The sequence below is a fragment of the Trichosurus vulpecula genome, chromosome 4 (genome assembly GCF_011100635.1).
Source record: "Trichosurus vulpecula isolate mTriVul1 chromosome 4, mTriVul1.pri, whole genome shotgun sequence".
Classification (NCBI taxonomy): domain Eukaryota; kingdom Metazoa; phylum Chordata; class Mammalia; order Diprotodontia; family Phalangeridae; genus Trichosurus; species Trichosurus vulpecula.
In genome coordinates, this window is record NC_050576.1 from 29,218,152 (window position 1) to 29,242,817 (window position 24,666).

A 24,666-nucleotide genomic window follows, 5' to 3' on the forward strand; every position below is an offset into this window, starting at 1 on the left:
TATGCTAAATGGATATAACTGTATATAAATGAATATACAATGTAACTAACTGGCTTCACCTCAAACTGTACCTTAGAAATGAAATAATGAGAAAAATAATTGTTTAAAATTTTTAAAATTAAAATTCAGTTAAATTCAAATTTAACTGTCCTAAACATGTCTGTTTTAAAAGTAAAATGATATCCTTTGTGATAGATAAATACACTACCAATTTGAAGGAAAGAGTGAAATCTAATAAAAGCAAAGGCAATGAAGGCAGTTTAAGTAGCAGAAATACATAAATACGAGGTAAAAAGGCCATATCCAGAAATATAATCCACTATGTCATTAACATTTTCAGGTATTATTTAAATGGAGAAGAAAAACTGCTATATTTGCTTTGTACAAATGCTTTTTTAGCTGCAATAGCATGAAACCTAGTGAACTGAAGCAGTATTTTGAAAGTGTACATGCAGTATACTCTGGCAAGACAAAATAATTTTTAAAAGCATCTAATTTTCTCAAATTTTCAAGAGCAAGTTTTTCTTTAAAATACATGCATTTGCAGTCATATAAATTTGCTTTCAGAATTGATAAGTGTCAAAGCCTCATTTGAGAAATATTTGGTGCTATATACATAGTTAATGATATATTTGAAAAGATGCATGGAAAATCATCTACAAAGCAGCTTCCAACAGATCTATCTGCAGACAATATAATTCGAGAGAGAACTGCGTATATGTCTGAAGAGTTTCCAGCTAATTAGTTAAATAACTAGAATCTTTCTGTTTTGCATGGCAAGTGGATGAAGCAATAGGTGTAGTCAAAGATGCTTATTTAACTCCATACATATGAAATGTTGAAACTCACATTAGGAAATTTTATTCCTTTGGAGACTATTCATAACAATGCCACCTTAAGAAAAATAGCATAACTGATAAATTTTGAAAAGTGCAAACAGAATAATGGGGGGAAATGTATTGGTCTCAGCAATGATAAAGCTCATTTGATGCCAGTGGGAAATACAGGTCTGCAAAACCTAGTTTAAATATAGTCCCTTATGCATTATCAACATGATGCATGCTTCATAGGTGGTCACTTGTATCAAGAAGTGTGAGAGAGGAGCTACATACAGATTTTAACATATTTATAATTGTAATTGACTGAATATGAAAAATTCCATGAAAAGGGAGGCTCTTTGGAAAAATTGTATTTTGATGGGAGGCAGAACAAGGTTAATTTTGTATTAATGTAAAAGCAGGCTGGTTTTCTTGTGCCAAAGTACTTGGAAGGTTAGTTGAGTTAAAAGTTACAATCGTTATTTTTAGGGATAATAGTAGATGAAGAAAATGCATTTTAGAACAAAAGTTTACTCCTGAAACATATTTTTGGTGGATAACTTTGAGAAAATTAGTACACTCTGTAAGTAATTTGAAAGTCCTCATATTCACATTCTGATTAAGAATGGTAAAAATGACCATATTTATGAAAAAAACAGCTATACAAAATCAGTTTACAAAATAATATTTGATATTTTTTCTATTTAAAAAAATACCTGCCTTGCAAAGGAATTAGGTGAAAGTAAAAACCTGCTTATTAATCACTTGATCAGTTTATAGAAGCCATTCTTTATTAATGTTAAAGACTTTGATATTTCTAAATGTGAATTGGTAAGGAGGTGTAAGGCAATAATAACAACGTAGATGATAATTGTCAAAATGCCTATGTAGTTCTATATCGCAAAGTATAGGAGACTGTCCACATAGAAGGTAGAAGAAGTAATCCATTTATTCAGACACCAGAGAACCATATCCCACAAGCCATTTATCCAGTATATCACAGCAGTAAAACATTCCACACACAATATTACAACCTGGAGCCTTGGCATCCCAAAACCTCTCCAACCCCATGCTGGGGTCTTCCCAAAGACAAATCTACAGTACAGCTAAGTCAGCCTGTTCAGTTCTAACAATCACAAGGGTGGCCATTAGCAGCCATAACTACTCGCTCTCATGCTCTCTCAATCTCTTTCTCTCTCTCTCTCTGTGCATTTCCTGTGACATAACTTCCTTTTCCTGTCGGGAAGCTTCTCTCACCACATGTGTCATAGGCTTCCTTGGCAGGTCATATGGCCCGTCAGTGGGTGGGAAAGATCTTCAAATCCAAATTGCTACTACAGGAGGCCATTTTCCTTTTACCAGTATAATACTGTTGATCTTAAACCAACTCAGTTCAGTAAGTCAGCAAGCACCAGCTATGTGTCAGGAACTGTGCTAAGATTAAGCTCAGAGAATGCTAAGAAAGGCAAAAAACAGTCCCTTCTCTCAAGGAGCTCACATTCTAATAGGTAGATAACATGTATATCACTAGCACTTAACTGAAATTTAGTATTTCTTTGAATTATTTTTAAATATTATTTCAAGAAGGGGTTTTGTAATTGTCACCAGATTGCCAAAGGGGTCCAGAGGAAAAAATGGTTAAGGTCCCCTTTTTCTTTCTACTTGTCAGCTTTCTATGTACTTGAAGACAGCCTATTTGATATTAGAAAGTGGCAAATGTCCTAGTATGAAGAAGATTCCAGATCCCCTTAAAACAGGGCATTAGGAATTTATGTACCTTTTTACCTGTACTGTCTCAAAAATTTACCTTGTATTGAGGCATAAAGATATCACTAAAACATGGAAAAGTAGAAATACTAAATATATCTTTTCGTGATCGTTATGTAGTACAAATTATATTCAGCAGAAGGCTGTAAAGAAAGAATGTAAAAGTAATTAAAGACTAAATAACAGTTCTAAGGAACTGGTGGGTCAAATAGCAAATTATAGAAACAACAGAAAATTTTACCAAAGAAAATCACAGTGATGAGGCGGTATACCAAAACTTAAGGGATACTGCTAAAACAGTTCTAGGGAGAAAATTTGTCTCTAAATGTTTTCCTCAATAAAAGAGGGAGCAGTAAAAAAAGAGGCAGAGCCAAGATAGCAGAGAAGAGGCAGAGACTTGCCTGACCTCTCTTCCAAACCCCTCCAAATATCTTTAAATAGTGCCTCAAGGCAAATTCTAGAGTGGCAGGACCCACAAAAGGACACAGTGAAGCCATTTTCCAGCCTAAGACAGCTTAGAAGGTTGGCAGGAAAGGTCTTTTGCATCAGGGTGAAAGTGGAGTGCACAGTCCCCTGCAGACCAGTCACCAGCAAACCAGTAGTTGGGGTCAACTGAATTAGTAGCAGTTTCCAGACCTCTTGGCCCACAGATGTTAAGGGGGAAGGACAGATGGTTAGGAGATTACAGAGGTCCCTTTGCTGGTACTAGGGACATGACTCTGTTGCATTGCCCATACTTGGATCTGGATCACAGTCCTGGGTTTCAGTCCCAGGGCAAGCAGAAACACTAGAACACCAGAGTTTGCAGCCAACGGGTAACAGTGATCCTGATCACAGTTCCAGGGTGGAAAAGAGTGTTTAAGGTTACTCACAGACCAGTGCACGGTACAGGAGAGCAGGAAACACACCTCTCCCTAGATCATATCACCTTGGAAGAACTAAAAACTTACAGGTCCCCAGAATTACCTCTGCAAACAGCTGCACAAAAACCCTGAAGCTCAGGATGATTCTTCCTCAACCCTGGAAGCAGAACCCCACTTTAGCATAGAGTTAAAAGTCAAGAAATATGCTGGAAAATGAGCAAACAACAGGAAACTCAGGACTATAGAAAGTTATTGTGGTGACAGGGAAGATCAAAACACAAACTCAGAAGACAACAAAGTCAAAACTCATATCCAAAGCCTCAATGAAAAATCTGAATTGGTCTCAGGCCATGGAAGAGTTCAAAAAGGATTTTTAAAACCAAGTAAGAGAAGTAGAGGAAAAATTGGGAAGAGAAACAAGTGTGATGCAAGAAAATCATGAAAAAATTCAACAGCTTGGTGAAGAAAGCATAACACCTTAAAAAACAGAATATGTTAAATCAAAAAAAGAGGCACAAAAATCTACTAAAGAGAAGAATTCCTTAAAAAGCAGAATTGACCAAATGGAAAAAGATATGCAAAAATTCACTGAAGAGAAGAACTCTGGCCAGATAGAAAAACAGGTAAAAAAAAATCCACTGATGAAAAAGTAGAATTGGGCAAGTGGAAGCTAATGACTTTATCAAACATCAAGAAACAATAAAACAAAATCAAAAGTAAAAACAACCTAACAATGAATTGGGCATGCAGATTAAAAAAAAAACAGTTGAACAAGTCAGACATCTTCAACTATATAACAGTGTAGAAATTTTGAAAATTAAGGGAACAGTTATAGAATTGAAAGCAAAGAAGACCATTGTATTGATAAAATGGAGAGGCTGATTTTTTTTAAAAGAAACAAAAAAACTAATAAATTAGATAAATAGCTAACCTGACAAAAAAAGAGGGGAAGACCAAATTGTTGGTATGAAAAATGAAAAATAACAGAAAAATTGAAGAAGCAATAAAGGAAATTATCAGAAATGATATGCTAATAGAACTGATAACTTAGAGGAAATAGTTGAAATGCTTGTTGTTCAGTTGTGTTCAACTCTTCTTGACCTCATTTGGGGTTTTCTTGGCAGAGATACTGGGGTGTTTGCCATTTCCTTCTCCAGCTCATTTTACAGATGAGGAAACCAAGGCAAACAGGGTGAAGTGACTTGCCCAGGGTCACACAGCTAGGAAGTGTCTGAGGTCAGAATTAAACTCAAGTCTTCCTGGCTCTAGGCCTGGCACTCTTTACACCGCACCACCTAGCAGCCCCAGTTGAATGCTTACAAAAACATAAACTACCCATATTAGCAGCAGAAGAAATAGAGTATTTAAATAATGCAGTATCAGAAAAGGAAATCATAAATGAACTTTGGAAAAAAACCTACAGAACCAGATAAAATACAGAATAAATTTCTGCAAGTCAATTCTAGCAAAAATTCAAGGAATAATTAGTTCCAATACTACATAAACTCATTATAATAATAAGAAAAGCATACCTTCCACTCTTTTTCTTTATCATATATTATACGTGTGTGTGTGTGTGTGTGTGTGTGTGTGTGTGTGTGTGTGTTTGTGTGTGTGTAGACAGAGAGACAGAGAGTATGAGTGAGAGTCTTGGTACCTAAGCTATAGAACAACAAAGCAGAGGAAAAACAATCTACAGATCGATATCCCTAATGAATGTTGATCCAAAAATTAAAATATAACCAGGCAGCCTGAAATAACATATCAGAAAGACTATGCACTATGGCCACATTGGCTTTATAATAACAAGAATATGGTGTTGCTTTCACATAAGAATGACTATAAATATAGTTAACCTTGTTAATAATACATTTAACAAAAACATAGGATTATAGCAATAGATGTTGAAAAGGCTTTTGAAAAAATCCGGTACATTTCTCTTAAAAACTGTAGTAATCATAGGAATAAATAGATGTCTCCTTAATATAATACATAGTATTTATCTAAATCAAGAGCAAGTATTAAATAATGGAGAAAAGTTAAGAGGCCTTTATAGTAAGATTAGAGATAAAGCAAGGATACTTTTATTACCGCTACTCTTTAACATAATGTTAGAAATGCTAGATACAGCAATAAGACATGAAAGAAACTAAGGGAATAAGGATAGGCAAAGAGAAAACAAAATTATTATTTTTTGCAGATGATATGATGGGTTACTTAGTGAGAGAATTAAAAATTGAAATATCTTCAGCAAAATTGAAAGATATGTGACAAATCGGCATAAATCATTGGAATTCATATATATAATCAGCAAAACCCAGCAAGAACTAGAAAATGAAATTCCATTCAAAATAACTACAGTCACTACAAAATACTTAGACATATATCTTCTGAAATTCATTCAAAGATTACATGAATCTAATCATAATATCCTCTTTGCAGAAGTTGACTGACCTAATCAATTAGAAAAAATATTAATTGTTCATTTGGATATCAAGTCTATATAATAAAAATGACGGTGACGTTCATTCATTTCTGTCATATCCAACTCTTCATGACCCCATTTGGAGTTTCCTTGGCAGAGATACTGGAGCATTTGCCATTTCCTTCTCCAGCCTGTTTTACAGATGAATATACTGAGGCAAATAAGGGTAAGTGATTTGCCCAGGGTCACACAGCTAGTAAGTGTCTGAGGCCAGATTTAAACTCCGGTCTTCTTGACCCCGTGCTCAGCATTGTGTCCACTGTTCCACCTAGCTGCAAAAAATGCCAATACCACTCAAATTAATTTACTTATTCAATACTATACCACTGAGACTTCAAAAAGAATATTTTTTAGCTAGAAAAATAATAATAAAGTTCATATGGAAGGACAGAAGATCAGAAATCTTGAGGGTAATAATTAAAGAAAGTGGGTAGGAAGCAAATCTATTAGTACCAGATCTCAGCTATACTACAAAACAGTAATCATTAAACCAGTTTGGTACTGGCTAAAATAAAGATGTTCTGTTCCACTGATTAGGCACACAACATACAGAAGCAAACACATAGTATTTGATAAAATGAAATACTCTGTTTACTGGGGAAAAGACTCACTATTTGACAAAAACTGATGGGAAAATTGGATACTAGTCTGATAGAAATTCAGTTTAGACTACCACCTTGCACCATTTAAGTACTGGTTTAAGTTCCAAATGGATGCATGACTTAGATTTTTCAAAATGACTCATTAAAAAAGAATTAGAGTAACAAAAATATCTTTTGGATCATGGATAGGGGAAAGATTGATGACTGGAGAAGTGATAGGATCACACAAGGTAAAATGGACAATTTTAATCATATAGAATTAAAATTTTTTAATGTGAAATAAAGCTGTAACTGTGGTATATGAATGTAATATAATATTCTACAAGAAATGATGACATGGATAATTTCAGAGGGAATTGTGAAGAACTTAACAACTCATGCCAGTTGAGGTGAGCAGAATAAAAACTTTGATGCAATGATAACTTTAGAGAGAAAAACCGCTTTGAAATCCTTTAGAACTCTGGGGAATGCCATGATAAGCCAGAAACCCACAACAATAAAGGTGAGACATGCCACTGACCTCCTGACAGAGAAATGATGAACTTAAAGTGGCAAGAGAGACATACATTTTCATACATGCCAAATATAGGAATTTATTTTGCCAGACTGTGGAGATAAACATCTATTGATGAATTTGTTTTTGTTTTTTTGTTTTGTTTTTGGCTAAATGGAGATCAGGATACAGCAATGTGAGCAAAGGATTAATTTTTTTTTTTACATAGTTACTTGGGGGGGAGATTGTATAATTGTCCCTGCTTGAGTTTATATGTGCACAGAAATCATGGAGTCATCCTAGGCATTTGTATTGCCAAGGCAGTATTCACAACGGTTGCTATTGTTATGAGTATGCCTGCGTGGTTCTGAATCGTAAAATATAATAAACTTTCTATATAGAAGACAGAAGCAAAACATTTGTTCAGACACCAGAAAGCCAAATCCCCAAACCCCTAAGTCCGATCCATCCAAGGCAAAAAGAAGTTAAAACACATTATCACTACAGAGAGCATCTCCATTCCAAAGCCATCTCCGCCCCCACCTCCTTCCCCACAAAAACACCCACAGCAAGCTGCCTATCTCCTGTCTCTCTCCCTCAGCTCTCACTGCTCTCACTTGCTGCTCTTTCTGCCTATTTTGGCAAGCTCCTCCCACACTGGCCCCACGTCACTCAGGATGCACCACAGCTTTGAGCTGGGTCGGAGCTCAAAGCAGGCCCTATTCCATTAAGATTACATTCCATTAACATTCCATTAAGCATTTAATGTGTTACAGAAAGTTAACTCCAAAAGAAAAAACAGCAAAAAATCCCACTTTGCTTGCCATTACAGCAGTTTCCTTTCATTATCATCCACTGAGGTATTTGCCAAGCATGGTCAGTTCTATCTCCACAACATTTCTAATATGTTTCTTTTCTATCCCCAGCCCCATGTCCCACACTTTTTAAAAAATAAATTTAAATATTTTTTCCAATTACATGTCAAAATTTTAAATATTCTTTAAAAGATTTTTTTGAGTTCCAAATTTTTTTCCTCCCCTTTCTCCTCATTGAGCAGGCAAATAGTTTCATATAGGTTCTACATCTGCAGTCATGCAAAAACACTTTCTATATTAGTCATGTTGTAAAAGAAAGCACAAACCAAAAAAAAACCAAAACCCAAACATGTTTTGATCTGCATTCAGACTCCATTAGTTCTTTTTCTGGATGCAGATAACGTTTTTTATCATAAGTCTTTCAGTTTTCTTAGATCGTTGTATTGCTGAAACTAGCTCAGTCATTCACAGTAGATCATCATACAATGTTGCAGTTACCGTGTACAATATTCTCCAGGTTCTGCTCATTTCACTTTGTATCACTCCATGTAAGTCTTTCCAGGTTTTTTTTCAAAGCATCCTGCTCATTGTTTCTTATAGCACAGTAGAATTCCATCACAATCATTCACCACAACTTGTTCAGCCATTCTCCAGCTGATGGATATCCACTTATTTTCTAATTCTTTGCCACTACATAAAGAGCTGCTATAAATATTTGTGTGTGTGTGCGTGCGTGCGTGTATGTATGCCCTTTTTGGGTTGTCTTTTTTTTCCTCTTTGGATTATAAGCCTACAGACCTGGTAGTGGTATTGCTGGGTCAAAGGGTAGGCACAGTTTTATAGTTCCATATTGCTCTCCTGAATGGTTGGATCAGTTCACAACTCTGCCAATAGCGTATTAGTGTTCCAATTTTCCCACATTCACTCCAGCATTTGTCATTGATGTTTTCTGTCATATTAGTCAATCTGATAGGTATGAGGTGGTGCCTTAGAGTTGTTTTAATTTGTATTTTTCTAATCAATAGTGATTTAGAGCAGTTTTTCATATGACTATAGATAGCTTTGATTTCTTCATCTGAAAACTTCCTATTCATATCCTTTGACCATTTATCATTGAAGAATGACTTGTATACTTATAAATTTGACTGAGTTCTTTATATGTTTGAGAAATGAGGCCTTTATCAGAGAGACTATCTGTAAAATTTTTTGCAGTTATGATTATTAACTGTATATTTCCCTCCTTCCTATTTTTCCTCTCTCTCTCTCTCTCTCTTTCTCTCTCTCTCTCTCTCTCTCTCTCTCTCTCTCTCTCTCTCTCTCTCTCCTTTCACCCTCTTCCTTCTCAAAATTAATAGAATGCAGTCTTCTTGAGACCAGGGAATGTTTTGTTTTTGTCTTTCTATCCCTAATGCCTAGTACAATGCCTGGCACCAGAATTCATTTATTGAATTCAGTCCCTTCACCATCCTGTTTGCTCTCTTCTGCATGTTTACCAGCTTTTCAGGTACTGAGACAGATGGCAAGATTCTTGGGAGTCTGGGACTGACCATATGTTTGTAACATGTACTTGAATCTTATTTTGGAAATGTATTAGACTTACACTTTAACTTTATAGAGAAATCCAGAAAATAATTTCACTGGATCTTTAAAAAGCCATGTATAATAGGTAGCCCCACTTTCTCTCCTCTCACTCTCTTGACTCCTTAAAATCTGGCTTCTGACCTAATCCCACCAAAACTGCTCTCTCTGAAGTTACCAATGATTTTTCAGTTGCTAAATCCATTGGCCTTTTCTCAATTCACATTCTTCTTGACCTCTCTTGCAACCTTTGTTTCTGTTCATCACCCTTTCCTCCATGATACTGTCTTCTCTCTAGGTTTTCAGAATACCCCTTCTCTCTCCTGATTCTTCTCCTCCCTCTCTGACTGCTCCTCTGTTTCCTTTGCTGGATCCTGCTCCAGATCAAGCTCTCTAACCAGTGTCCCTTAGGGCTCTGTCCTGGGTCCCCTTCTCCTCCCTCTTTACCATTTCACATGGTGATCTCATTAGCTCCCGTGGATTTGATTACCATCCCTATGCTGATGATTCTCAAATCTACCTATTCTCCCCCAGTGTCTCTGCTTACCTCCAAAATAACATCCAGCTGCCTTTCAGACAGAGAAAACTAAATATCTAATAGATATCTGAAACTAAACATGTTCAAAATTGAACTCATTATCTTTCCTCCAACCCTCTCATCCTCCTAGTCCTCCAGGCGCTCCTCCTAGAAATCGTCCTCAACTTCTCACTCACCACCACATCCAAGCTGTTGCCAAGGTCTGTTGATTTTACCTTTGCAGCATCTCTTGAATACACCCCTTCTCTCCTCTAACACTGCCCCAACTCTAGTGCAGGCCCTTATCACCTCACACTTTACACCTAGAGAACTAGCTGCTGGCGGGTCCACCTGCCTCAAGTCTCTCTCCACTCTGATCCATCCTCCACTTAGCCACTAACGTGATTTTCCTAAAATGCAGGTACCATCATGTCCCCTCCCTCCACTCAATAAACTCCAGTGGCTCCTTATTGCCTCCAGGCTCAATTACATAATGCTCTCTTTGGCATTCAAAGCCCTTCATAACCTAGCCCCCTCCTACTTTTGAGTCTTCTTACACCTTACTCCTAGCCCAGCTACTCTTGGATGCAGTGACATTGGTATCCTGACTTTTCCATGAATAAGACACCCTCTCTCTTAGCTCCAAGCATTTTCTTCTGCTGTTTCTATCCTTTGCTGTGCCCATCAACCTCTCTGGCCTCCTTTAAGTCCCAAGTCAAATCTCATCTTTTATTGTAAACCCACCTAGCCCTTCTTAATTCTAGTGCCTTCCCTCTGTTAATTATGTCCCATTTAGCCTGTATATAGCTTGTTTGTACGTATCGGTTTGCATATTGTCCCCCCCTTGACATTATAAGTTCCTTAAGGGTAGAATCTATCTTTCCTTTTGTATCCCCAGTTCTTAGCACAGTCCCTGGCACATAGCAAGTGCTTAATACATTTTTATTGATTGATTGGATCCCATTTTGTAATCAGCACATTTTATCATCTTCCCTTAAAACTGGTCTGTGACCAAAGGCAGTAAGTATTCATTTTATTTGAGAACAAAAACAACGAAATCAGTAAGAAGCATGTTGCCCTTGGTATCTTGTCTTCGATCTGACTGTTGAACTGGAACAGAGCTGTACAACACTGCCGCTCCCCCCCCCCCCCCCCCCCCCCCCCCCCCCCGCAAGTCAACAAGCATTTATGTAATTGCTTACCACGTGCCAGGCATTATACTAAAGGCTAGAGATCTGAAGAAAGGCAAAAGTGGTCCCTGTGTCTGGTTTCATTATACTGATTGTTTAACACATTCTCTTCATTGTGAATCAAATCAGTCAAAAGAGCTATGTAAAGTCTCTTTTCTTGGCTCCCTGGTGTCTAGATGGAATGAGTTGCTTCTGAGAAGTATAATATTAGGAATTGTTTTCAGAGTGTGAAGGCAGCATCTTCTTAGGAATTTTGTCCTCCTTTCTAATTATAAATCATAGGTATTCGAACTGACAGGTGTCTTTGAGATAGTCTAGTTAAATCTCCTCATTTAACAGATGAAGAAGCAGTCCAGGAGAGGGTGTGACTTGTCCAAGGTTGCATAGGTAGTATGAGAACAGTGGAGATTTGGGCCAAGTCCTCTAATTACAGACCTTGAGTTCTTATTACCAAGTCATAGTTTAACTGTTAAATTTTCTACTGAACTTGATGAGAAATGTTGAAATGAGAAAAAAAGGATATCACGGTAAGAAGTTCAAATTAAGTTTTCTGTGTTTTCTTAAGGTGACCTCTTTTTAAATAGTAATTTCTGGACGTAGCCAGATTTAAAGAGATGCTGAGTAAAGGGAAATACATCTGCATAATTCCTCACCATGACAACATAACTGGACTCAGATTTTATATAAACTATCAGAGAGTGACACCTAGTGGCTTGCATTTGTACTAAGTTTTCAGGGTACAGATGATTATTCTGTCTTCTTTAAATGGTCCACCACACACCAGTCTTCCCTTATAATGGTTTCCTGTACATAGGAAGCAGCATCATATCATACCAGGCTCTTCAAAAGAGTCTTTAAATCCTATAATCCTTTTTATTTTCATAGTTGTTAAAAACCAAAAGGCTTGATCAGCATACATTTAGTTTCATTCTTGACATTTTGTGGAAAATAGATATCCTATATTCTCCATGTTTCTAGTTGACTTCCTTCATATAACTTCCAGCTCTGGGACCCAGAGGTCTTGAGTGGTGTCAGAACAAATGCAGTTCAGGCCACTTAGCCCACTACATTTTCCTAATTGTCCTCATGCCCCCAAATATACTTCAACTTCCCTTTTCACCTCAACTAATACACCATCTGTCTGTGCTGTCCCAACTTGGATCAGCATCCTCTGTACCAAACTTTCATGTCACACACTCTGGACTTATAACACTCTAGAATCCATGCCATCACTCCCTTAGAGGGGGAGGGTTAATCCACTGATACTTAGAACTCTTATCTTGGAGCATGGCCAGCCATCTTACTTGCTGCTGCCACTGCTGGTTGTGGTTGTATGAGGTATACAGGCTGTTGAGGGAGGACCCCACTTCTGGTGTAAGGGCTTGCTGTAAAGGGCTAGTAAAACACTTTCAGACAAAGCAGGTGGAGGATAACTGATTGTCTCAGCTAGGAAAATGGCTACCCCAGCCATGTGAGACTTCCTCCCAGGCAGGGTGTATGGAGGAGAACAATTTGTTCCAGTGGCCATGAATGCAGCTGAGGCAGGCCTCTGGAGCTTCAGAGCTTGGGCAGACATCCAAGATGCCAAGGCCATCCCCTGCATCCCAGGCCAGTCATCTTGACTTTTGTCTTGCCACTGGACTTCAGTGACTCAGGAAGAGAGAGTAGGGATGGTGACTTTGTGTATCTCTGCCTCATTCAATCTCACTTAAATCAATTCACATGCAAGTCCTGGTCCTCTTCAGCGTAAAGGACAAACAACAACAGTGATATGATTGACTTCCCACTGTCTTCCCGAATATATATTGCTCTATGTACCTTTCTTCTCCCTGTCTTTCATCTCTTACTCTGAGCACTGTAATCAAGTAATTGTATCATTGCTTCTGGGTAAAGGCCTTGTAATCAACTAAACCGTGACCTGTAACTCCTCATACTCAAAATCCCTTTCTTCCCATTAGAATGCAAACTCTTTGAGGGCAAGGACTGGCTCTCTTTGTTTTTGTTCTCCTAGCACTTAGTACCATGCCTAGTACCTAGTAAGCACTTAATAATTACTTATTCATTCATTCAATTCAGCCCTTGAATGTTGGCCCAGCTGCATAGAGGAAAGGTTTGAGAATTGCAAAATCCAGATTTTAGTCTTGGCTCTCTGGATAACATAAATTTGTACATCTACCTTCCTTTCCTTCTCTGGACCCCATTTTCTTAATCTATATAAAAGTTGGGATAGATTATCTCTAAGGTCCTTTTTAGCTCTAAAATTCTGTGGATGTAACATCATGACAGGGGACAGCTGGTAGTAGAATAGAAAGAGGCCTAGCTTCATAACCTTTGCTGAGACACTTTACATTTCTCAGTCTCAGCTTCTTTATCTTCAGAACAGGAAGCTCACCATCTACCATGCCTACCTTTCAGGGTTATAGTAAAAGTCAAAGAAAGTGATGGATCTCAAAGCCCTCTTGCCCTGTCTAGCTGCAGACCCAGAGTTAGATGGCAAGACTTCATTGGGTTTGTGGTTTCATTTGGTCAAGAACTCCCTCCACTGCTGTACGTTTACAACCTTTCTACATCTTAATTCTTGGCTGTTCTTTTCAGTGTTGTATAAATTTTCTGTAGCGGCCCTAGCCAATATGCTAGAAGCCTTTCTCTGGTGGATATATTTATATTAACTTTATGGGTCACTGTGACCAAGACATTCATTACTCAACTGCCAGCCTCATGGTGATGAGTCTGTACTGAGCTAAGTCAGCTCCTCAACCCACAGTCTGCTACTAGGCTAGGCCTGTACTTGAAACCTTTCCAGCTATGTGCCAGAGGTTGGGCTGTGCTGGCCTAGCTGTGAAGAACTCCAGCATCATTTCTACACCACGATGAAGCATCAGGTATAAATATCAAGTAGCACTACTAATAGTAGCAGAAAAAAAAATCAGTCTAGAAAAAGTAGTGTACTGCAGTGTAGTGAGAGGATCTGGGTTCAAATCACATCTATTACGATCATCTAGAGCTAGAAGGGGCCTCCAGGGCTATCTCATCTAAGCTTACCATTCAACAGATAAGAAGGAACATTCTCTGTGACCCTTGGAACTGTACTCCCCTGTCTGAGCCAGTTTCTGCTTCTAAACTCATCATCAAAAACTGAGGGTGTTGGACTACCCTGACCCTAAACTTACTTCTAGGTCTCTAATTCTATGATCTGGTGATCTAAGTAGAATATTTAGCTCACACATCGTGTATCTGAAAAATCTAACTCTATGACTCAGGTCTGTGGCTTTCTTCATATCAGTAATCTACTACACTGGTTAATTTGATGGCCTCTGGTAGCTGTCTTCCTATAGCTAACCTAGTAATGAGCCTCTCAGCTTGACTAGGACTTGTGATTCTATGATACACATTATGTTGTATGTATTGTGTGTTGTACAATCATGAATTAGAATGTAATATTAAAAAGGGGGCTTATGACCTAGATTCTAGAGTTTTGACTTTGCCATTGATTGATAGTATAACCTTAGGCAAGTATTAAACCGTGTTTGATTGCTTTCCTTTCCTAGCTCTGTTTCTATTCTGTCCTATCCTGTCCTGTCCTGTCCTGTCCTGTCCTGTCCTATCCTGTCCTGTCCTGTCCTGTCCTGTCCTGGCCTGGCCTGGCCTGTCCTATTCTATCCCTATCCTGTCCTATTCTATCCCTATCCTGTCCTATCCTATCCCTATCCTGTCCTATTCTATCCCTATCCTGTCCTATTCTATCCCTGTCCTGTCCTATTCCATTCCATCCCATCCCATTCTATCCCATTCCATCCTATTCTAGTCTCTGTTTCATTCCTTAGCTGTTGTCTCACTCTGGATCTCACTTCAGTGCCTGGGGCCTCTTCACAATGAAATCACCATCAGACCCTATAACCCTGCCATGTTGGCCCCCTTTTCTCATTGTTCCTTTGGGGAAGGGGCTCGTCTGCTAACCTTCATTCCTCTCCTATCCTGTTTATGATCATCTGGACTTTGAAACCATGGCGGACGTCCCCCTATCAGCTGACTTTTCTGTGCCATATTCTTCCATCAGAATGTAACCTTCTTGAATGCAATGGAGAGAGCACTGGACTGGAGTCAGGAAGACCTGAATTCAAATCCTTCCTTAGATTTTTACTAGCTGTGTGACCCCAAGGAAGTCATTTAACTTCTGTCTCAATTTCCTCATCTGTAAAATGAGGATAATAATTGCACCTACCTTGGAGGGATTTTGTGAAGATTAAATCACTTGTCATTGTAGAATACTTTGCAAACTTTAAGACACTATAGAAATGCTAACTACTACTACTACTACTACTACTACTATTATTATTATTATTATTAGCAGTAGTAATAGTAGCAGCAGCAGCGGTAGTAATGACTATCTTTCTTTTGCTTCAATTTGTTGCACAAGTGCTTAGTACTGCTCTGTCTTGCTTTGCCTTCCCTATCTGTATGGAGGTTGTTAATGGAAACTTTGAGGAACATAGAGATTTAAATGAAGTGGTCCATGGGAGAACTCTTCTTGTTCTGAGGAAAGAGATCCTCCCACTTCAGTGACTGAGACAGGCCAGCTGGCCAATGTCTCTCCTGATGGCCTTTCATATCAATTTCAACACACCCCCTCCCCCCAATTAAATGAATCCTACAAACTTTTTTGTAGATTGAATTCAGCAATGTGTGTCAAGTTTGGGCCATAACTTTTTAATACCTTTGCTTCCTTCTCTCTTATTTATTTTCTGTTTTCCATTAGATTACTTCCATCATGTCATTCTGTTCACTTGTTCCCACCTTGACCCTCCTTTGACTGGTAAAGATCAGTGGCATAGAGCCTATTTATTCCACAGGATTTATCTGTCAGTGAAGGAGTTGGACCCGATGTCCTCCCTGTATTTCTTCTAGGATCCCTGCTTATGCTTCTATGACTTCCCTTTTCTGTACCTTCTTTTATTCTTTATAACAACAACACTCTGTAAACTTAGTATTAGAGAATCTGATCTTCTTCTGTTGTTATGTGTTACATATTTTATTATTTCCTCATAATAATAGTGAAGATGATGATGATGATGGTGATGATGATGACGATGACAATGACTGCTGCCCTGGTGGTGAGTCACTCACACAGTCTAAGCAGGCTCTAGGCATTTTTCACTTTACTCCCTGATCTTTTCTGCTGTGTGTACCCCCAGGTCCTCTTCCCAATCTTCCCCTTCTAGTTCTGAAACAATAATCAAATCCTTAATGCCTTTCCTAATTGAAAGGGTGTGTCATCTTCCTCCTATGGCTCCACTCATCATCTTGTCTCTTTCTAAACCACAGTACCCTGCCTTCGCCACTGCTTTGCTATTTGGGTAGGTTTCCCTTATGAGAATGGAAGCTCCTTGAGGGCAGGGACTGTTTTTCCTTTTATTGTTTTACCACTGGTTCTTCACATAGTGTTTGCTGCATATTAAGCACTTTCATTCATTCATTCATTCATTCATTGTAATTGTTCTTTCTTAACAAAAATATTATGCTGGAATTCCATACTTTGTTGAAACCATAATCTCATTGGTATGAGGGCAAATATAGTGGAATTCCAAAATAATGGAAAAGGACCCATTTGTACAAAAATATTTCTAGCAGTTCTTTTTATGGTGGCTAAGAATTGGAAATCGAAGGGTTGCCCATCAATTGGAGAATAGCTAAACAAGCTGTGGTATACAATTGTAATGGAATATTATTGTGCTTGAGGAAATGATAAGCAGGATGATTTCAGAAAAAGCTGGAAAGACTTACATGAATTGATGCATAGTGAAGTGAATGGAACCAGGAAAATGTACATAGTAACAGCAGTATTGTTCGATGAAGAACTGGAAATGATTTAGCTATTCTCAGCAATACAATGATCCAAAACAATCCCAAAGGACTAATGATGAATCATACTCTCCGCCTCCAGATAAAGAACTGATATTATTTGAACACAGAATAAAACATGCTATTTTTCAGTTTCTTTCATTTTTTTCTTTTAATCCAGTCTTTTTATACAAAATGACTAATATGGAAATGTTTTACACAATTGCATATGTATAACCTATATCTGACTGCTTGCTGGTTCAGGGAAGGAGACGGGGAGGGAAAGATAGAATTTGGAACTCAAAACCTTAAATGAAAATGTTTAAAAATTTAAAAAATACATAGTGGAATTATAGCATGTAGTAGTATTCAAAGGTTAACATCATGAAAATATTCCATCACTGAAAGTCATAACTGTTTGCATTAAACTTTGGCTTCATCTTGTGCAATTCTTTGGGGCCTTCCTTTGTATCCTGTTGTTGCTGAAATCTCTCATGTGTATGTTTTTTTCCTTGACTCTGTAGTTTGAGCTCCTTGAGAACAGAGACCTTGTTTTCTCTTTGTTTTCCCAGCACTTAGCACAGTATTTGGCCCATGAGAAGGGCTTAGTAAATGCTTTTTCAACCATTCACTGGTTCTTTTCTCCATTTTCCTTCATGCATTTCTCTCCAATGCCCCGGAGGTCTTGGAAGTTCATAAATAGATGGAATTCACTTAATATTTGCTGGTGACCTGCACAGTGTTCAGGCATGTTATCTGTTACCCCTTCCTAGTTACACTGCTGTTATCTTTTGTGAAAGTCATCATTGGGATTGTACTGCCACTTACTTTCGTACAACTCAACCAAACATTTATTAGGTGCCTACTGTATAAAAGGCACTGTACTTGGCATCAGGGATACAAAGAGGAAAAGGGTGCTGCCTTTGCCCTATTGGAACTTACCTTCTACTGGAGGGATTTGATAGCACCTAGTTAACAAACATTTATTTATTAAAGCACCTCCTCACAGTGTGCTAGGCACTAGTAATGAAATAGTCCCCAATCTCAAGGAACTTGAATTTTATTGGGTATGACAACAAGTACATGTAAGCATATATGGAATGAATACAAAGAAAAGTATACATATAGATATATAAATGTATCTACATGTACATGTGTATGTATACATAAAGGTGGTTAACAGATAGGATACTGGTAATCGGGGAATCAGGAAAGGCTTCGTGTCAAAAGTGGTGCTTGAGCTACGTCTGGAAAGAAGAGAGTTTGTTTGAGGCTGAGGTGAGAACAGAGGGTAGTCCAGGCATAAGGAATGGTACCTACAAAGGTATGAAGACTGGAGACAGTGCCATATGTGATTGTAAGAAAAGGGATAATATATAACGATGCTAAGAGTGAGGTTGGGGCTAGATTATAAAGGGTTGTAAAAGTCAGATAGAAGAATTTGTCAGCCAGACTGAACTGGCTCTAACCTGTGGGTGGCTGGAACCAAACAGAGCAGGCTAGAGACGGGAGAGTCGGGAATCACACTGAAGTTTAATGGCAAAGTGAGGGAAATGGCTTGCAAGCAAAGAGGTGAGTTAGATCCATGTGCTGGGCCCCGCCTCCACTGGGGAGACCCACTTTAGTGTAGGCAGATCTTAGTACTTACACTAGTGGCTACGCAGTGAACCGTAGCCCTGAGCAAACAATGTAATAAGTTTGATTCATAGCCGGACTTTACGACCAGAACTTGTCCGTGCTTGTCTTAAGCTCAGAGAACATTGATGCTGGTCAAAGCAATACAATAATTATGCGATTTTTTTTGCCAAAGGGTGAGATCATCCAGAGTGCCAGCGCAAAAGAATTGTTGTTATGCCAAGTTCAGGGCACTCTGGGTCTTAGCTCTAGAAAACAGGGTGTCTCCTAATATCTTGACTAGTTTATATTTGATCCTAGAGGCAATAGGGAGCTGCTGGAGGTTATTGTGGGTGATGTGGTCAGACCATCACTTAGGGAAAATCATTTGACAGCAGAATGAGGGATGGTTTGGAGTAAGAAGGTATTTGAAGCAGGTAAATCAATTAGGCCATTTTTGTAGTCTAGGCGAGGGGGGAGGAGGGCATGAAGAAAATTGTTATTTGTGTAAATAGAGAGAGAAGGTCAGATGTAAGAGATAGTTTGAGTGTGGAAATGGTAGGAAACCTAAAGGATCTGAAGGTGAAGAAGTATGATGAATTACAAAACTTGGAAGATAATAATGCAAACAGGAGGCAGTAATCATTTTTAGGTGGGGAGGGGGAAAGTCATGTCAGACCTCATGGAGGTGTCATCTGAAGTATGCTTTGAAGAAAATTAGAGATTCTGAAATATGGCAGATGGAGGACATTTGGGCATGGGGCCAGCCTGTGCAAAAGCACAGAGATGGGAAATGGGGTGCCATGTGAGGAGCAGCAAGAAGACCAATTTGCCTGGATTAGAGAGCATATATAACAAGGCTGGAGTGTTAGATTGGATCCAGGTTAGACTTTAAATAACCTTCCCCTTCACTAGGATATGGAGAGGGCAAAGGGATCAATGTGTCTGAGAAGTGGAGGTCAAGTCAGCAAGACTGGGCAACGGATTTGGTGTAGTCAGTGAAGGAGAAGGAAGCGTCAAAGATGACTGAGGCCTTAAGCTTGAATGACTGGATGATTTATACCCACAGTATGCCTGGTGATACCTGTGAAACGTGGGTATTATCCAATTTTATAGATGAAGAGATTGTATCAGAAATGCAGTGACTAGTTAGTATTCACCTCAGTTGGACACTGGCTTCCCAACTCCTGGACTGGTTTTATTTCCTCAGTCCCCAAACCTCTTCCTGAATAGAGCCCCCAGCAACTCACTTGGAAGGATCTCTCCTTACTGGAATGGAGACAGTGGAACAGTCACTTTCCCATTGCTTTCATTGCCTGACTCCAAACAAATCTTTCTTGTGGACTTGAATGATAGGAAAGGGTGGCCATTGAATTCTCTCCAGACATTTTGGTAGGCATTTTTGCCTATCAATGGTTGTTATCTTTTAAAATATTCAATAGCACCAAATGTTAATGACAAAAGAAATAACAAGCTTGTCAGCTAGCAAACATCTATTTATTCAATGCTTGCTCTGGGTTAGGCACTGTGGTAAGTGCTGTGGATATTAAAAAGGGGGGAAAGGATGGTCCTTGCCCTCAAGGAGTTCACATTCTAATGAGATAGACAAAATGTACATAGAAGGTATACACAAAGTAGTTGGAAGATTATCTCAGAGGGAGGTCATGAGCAGTAGGTGGAAGAGGTGGGTAGAGGGTGTTGGAAAAGGCCTCCTGCTGAAAGTGAAGGAAACCAGAGCAGGACATCTGGATCATAGAGTTTGAGGAGGGAAGCAGAATGCAGGAAGACAGAAGGTTGGAAAAGGGTTGTGAAAAGCTTCACATACCAAATGGAAGGTTTTATATTTGATCCTGGAATTAATAGGGGTTGCTGAAGTTTATCAGGTGGGGGTACAGGAAAGTATGACTTGGTCATAAAGTCACTTTGGCAGGTAAGACTAACCAACGAAAACCATGAGACTAACCATCTCTTCATTCCTGGAAGCTCTGCCCGGCTTCACCCAGTCCAAGATCCCATTAGCTCTTCTGGCCTTCTAGATCACACCGCTTACTCACATTGGCCTTGGGGTCCATGAATACCCTCAAGTCTTTTTCAGATAAAGTGCTATTTCTCCCTTGTCTTAGATTCTTTTGTGCCCAAGTGTAAGACTTGAAAGTTCAGTAGCCAGAAATGAAATCTTATTTTGCCCGGTGTTCTAGCCCTCCAGGATCTTTTGGGGTCTTGATTTTGTAATCCTCTGTTAGCTGTCCCTTATGCTTCTGAGAAACACGCCGATGTGAGGAGCTCCCATTTACGTTGTGCAGTTGTTTTTCAGTCTTGTTTGACTCTTCCTGACCCCATTTGGGGTTTTCTTGGGACAGATACTGGAGGGGTTGGCCATTTCCTTCTCCAGCTCATTCGACTGATGAGGAAAATGAGGCAAATGGGGTTAAGTGACTTGCCCACACAGTTATTCAATGGGTCACACAGTCACAGGTCACACAAGTGTGTGAGGCCAGATTTGAATTCATGAAGATGAATCTTCTTGACTCCAGTCACACAGTCGCAGGTCACACAAGTGTGTGAGGCCAGATTTGAATTCATGAAGATGAATCTTCTTGACTCCAGACCCAGCACTCTATCCCTTGTGCCACCTAGCTATCTCATTTATGCCTTTATCTAAATCTCTGATAAAAGTATTAATCACCTCAAAAATCTGCTTTGCCACTTATCTAGATGAGCCTGGGCAATGCACTGAACCTTTCTGGGCCCTAGTTCTTCATCTCTAAAATGAAAGGATTGGACTAGATGACCTTTGAGGTACCTTTCAGCTCAGAATCTGAGAAGTAACAGCACCTCAAATTACATAAAGTTTGATAGCTGGCAAAGTACTTTTACTCAGAGAAACCTCACTAGGTTAATGTGAGTTTTGTCACTGTCATTTTACCCATTAAAAAGCTGAGACTCCTAGAGCAGTGATTTCAATTGATGTATGCTCATTGTGGATCCCTCAAAACACAACGCGCACACACATGTGCACATACACACACACACGCGTGCATAATATGAAGATCCTGTAGTATGTTAGATTGTTACATGTCACTCTTCATTCTTATAGTTTTAAGAGTGAAGTGACAAAGGAAATTTTCAGTTTTTCACATCAAAATGACTTTAGAGGCCTTCTAATTCAAACTGTACAAGGAGCAGAAGCCCTTCTACTGATGAATGTGATCCTCTGTCCTCTTCATGAAGAGAGGAAGAATTCCTCCCTTTCTTCTGAGGCAGCCCAGTATTCTTCTAGATAGCTTTATGGGTTAACACCTGGCCCAAATAGGTTTCTCTCTCTTACAAGCTGCCCAAGCATGCTTCACAATCTTGCTGCCATGCTTACCTTTCACACCCTGCTTTATCCACAGTGATCAAATAAATGTTTTCATTGATTGGTCATAGGATCAGTAACGTGGAAGGCTGGTCATTTTCTCTAGTCCCTACTGATTCTCAGAAATCTCCCCAAAGAGAAATTGTGCACTAGAAGTAGAATAATTGCAGCTAATCTCTAGGATAAGACAGCCGGAAGTCCAGCAAGGCTGTGCCTTACGGACTTTAAGTCTTAAGGTGCTCACTCAGAAATGTTTCCCTATTAAGCTTCTGCGATCTCACAGGGCACGTAAACCCATTTACCATCTTGTGCCTGGGGCTCATCAGAAATTTCCTTCCTCTGCCAGTCCACACCATTCCACGTCTGTAACCCTCCCCTTTGAAATAAGCTGCAGACACTGGCACTCCCTGGTTATGTGTGGGATGGTGGGGACTGAGTACTTATTGGGCTTCCTTTTGCTTGGGCTGGTCCTTACATTCACACACACATGTGCATGCACTAAATACATCTAAAAAAAGGGCAAGCCTCATGTGCAATGGACGCATATTTGAAGCCTTCCCAGTACATATAGGGATAAAGTGAGAGTGGTCTTTTTAGTCACTGCTGTTTGATGTAGTTCTAGAAATATGAGCAACAGCAATGTGGTGAGAAAGCAATTAAAAGTATAAAGACAGGCAAAGAAGAACCATAACTATCAGTGTTTAGTAGAGGATATATTCAATAATGTAAGCTTTTTGAGAATAGGGATTCTTCTTTCTTTTAATCTGTATCTTCACTGCCAACCATAGTGCCTAACAAATGGTAGGTATTTAAAATGATTGTTGGAGTTTGGCCTCATAGAAGAGATATGAGAATATACCTTCTGCCATACCTTTGCAGACATGGGCGGCGGCGGCGGGGGGGGGGGGGAGGTCTACAGATGTATTGGATTGCATATAATATCAGATTTTTTTCACTATATTGATTGGTTTTATTGATTTTTTTTTTTCTTTTAAAAATTTTGTTTTAAAGCATAACTTGGGATGGGGGCGTTGGGATTACAGTACAGGAAGAAATCTAAATGATGAAAATAAATATACATTAAAAGTAAATCCATGATTAAATTGTGGCAGGAGAGGCAGAGGCAGTAAGTAAAGGAGACTAGGACATTATCCCCACCCCTCAGAAATACACAGCACCTTTCACATCTAAAACAAAAATAGTACTCACCTGAAATCCAGACAGTTGTAAACATCTCCACAGCTGTTTACAGAAGAGCAAGGAGAGGATATAGGTAGGGATGTTGCTAAAGAGCCTTGGGCCTTATGTTCTTCAGACTGGGACTGAAGGAAGGAGTCCACAATGATCTTGCCAGAGGTTATTTCCAGGAATTGGCTCATCCTAGTCTGTTTTAGTTTATTGGGTGGGATCCTGGGGTCTGTCATCGCTCTGTGAATCATGGCAGCTTGGAAAAGCTAAGAGAGCCAGATGTTTGATTGGATGGGGTTAGATTTCCTATCTCCAGTCTCATAGACAGGGACATGTTAATTAGCAAGGAAGCTGCAAGTTTTTAGCTTCTAAAGTCCTAGACATGAAGACATTCCCCAAAAGGGACTGGGCAGGAAGGAAGGGATACCAGGAGAAGAGGGCATGGTTAGGGCAGAAGCAGCCTGTCTGAGAAAGACTGATTGAAATAAATGTTTTTTCCACTCTAAAATATCACCTAAATGTTTTTCTGAGAGTGCATTACCCTCCCCAATAAAGTCTTTTATTCTAAAAGTAGATCAAAGTGGATGTTCTGTAAATGCCTTTTTTTCCAGAGTAATGGATTCCTGGAGCTATGATGTTATGGAAAAATGTTGAGTATCATGTTATCTGATTAATATTTGTTTTTTTCTTTCTTTGACAGGAGAGATCAAACAGATTCTAGAAAATGAACTCCAGATTCCCATATCTAAAATGCTGTTAAAAGGCTGGAAGACTGGAGATGTAGAAGACAGTGTAAGTTTCTGTATTTTATAGAAATAAAAGAATATTACATGTGCCTGTTTTTTAAGCAGTAGGCAACAAGTAGGTTTTCACAGACTTCTTGATCAGATTTTCCAAGTGTTCGAAGTGTCAAGAAACTGAAGTGTTTTGGTCACCAGAGTATTCAGATAATGTCTGAAAGGAATGAGTTTTTCCATATTATTCAAGTTCCTTGGCACACCCTTTTGCAGCTTCATAAACTCATGGAATATCATAGAGTTAGAAGGAACCTTCACAATCATCTAATACTAGCCCTTCATTTTACAAATGAGATGACTAAGAGCCAGAGGGAGATAGGAGAGCCAGTTAGTGGCAGCAGTGAGAACAGAAGTTACATCTGATTGAATTTAATTCAGCAGACATTTGTTAAACTCTTCTGTTCTGTAGGCCCTATGTTAGCTGCTGGAGACATAAAAACAAATATGAAAAAGACTCTGTTGTCAAGGAGTTCACGTTCAACATCGATTTTATATTTCTTTCTCCCAAATTAATAGATTTTCTTTTGTCTTCCAAAGGCAGTTATAAATTTGATTTTGTTCCCTTTCCCCCTTCTCTCCCTCTCTCCCTCCATAACACACATAGAAGCATAAAGTAAATGCAGTAGATAGCTTGATTAAAATAAAGTGTCTGTATAGATATGAAATACAAAGTGCACCACAACTTCAAAACCCAGCCCTCTTATTTTTTTCTTGGGAGAAAATTCAGACTGTTATTTTTATGG

General features: G+C 38.9%; 1 protein-coding gene across 2 annotated transcripts in view; it reads left to right on the top strand.

The window, feature by feature from the left end:
- The window catches only part of FAF1 (Fas associated factor 1), a 420,864-nt gene that overhangs the window by 124,615 nt on the left and 271,583 nt on the right, over nt 1-24,666 (top strand). For both annotated transcript variants that reach the window (XM_036754937.1, XM_036754938.1), the window contains exon 5: nt 23,827-23,918. In XM_036754937.1, coding sequence (XP_036610832.1) covers nt 23,827-23,918 — 92 coding nt within the window. The remainder of the gene's footprint in view (nt 1-23,826; nt 23,919-24,666) is intronic.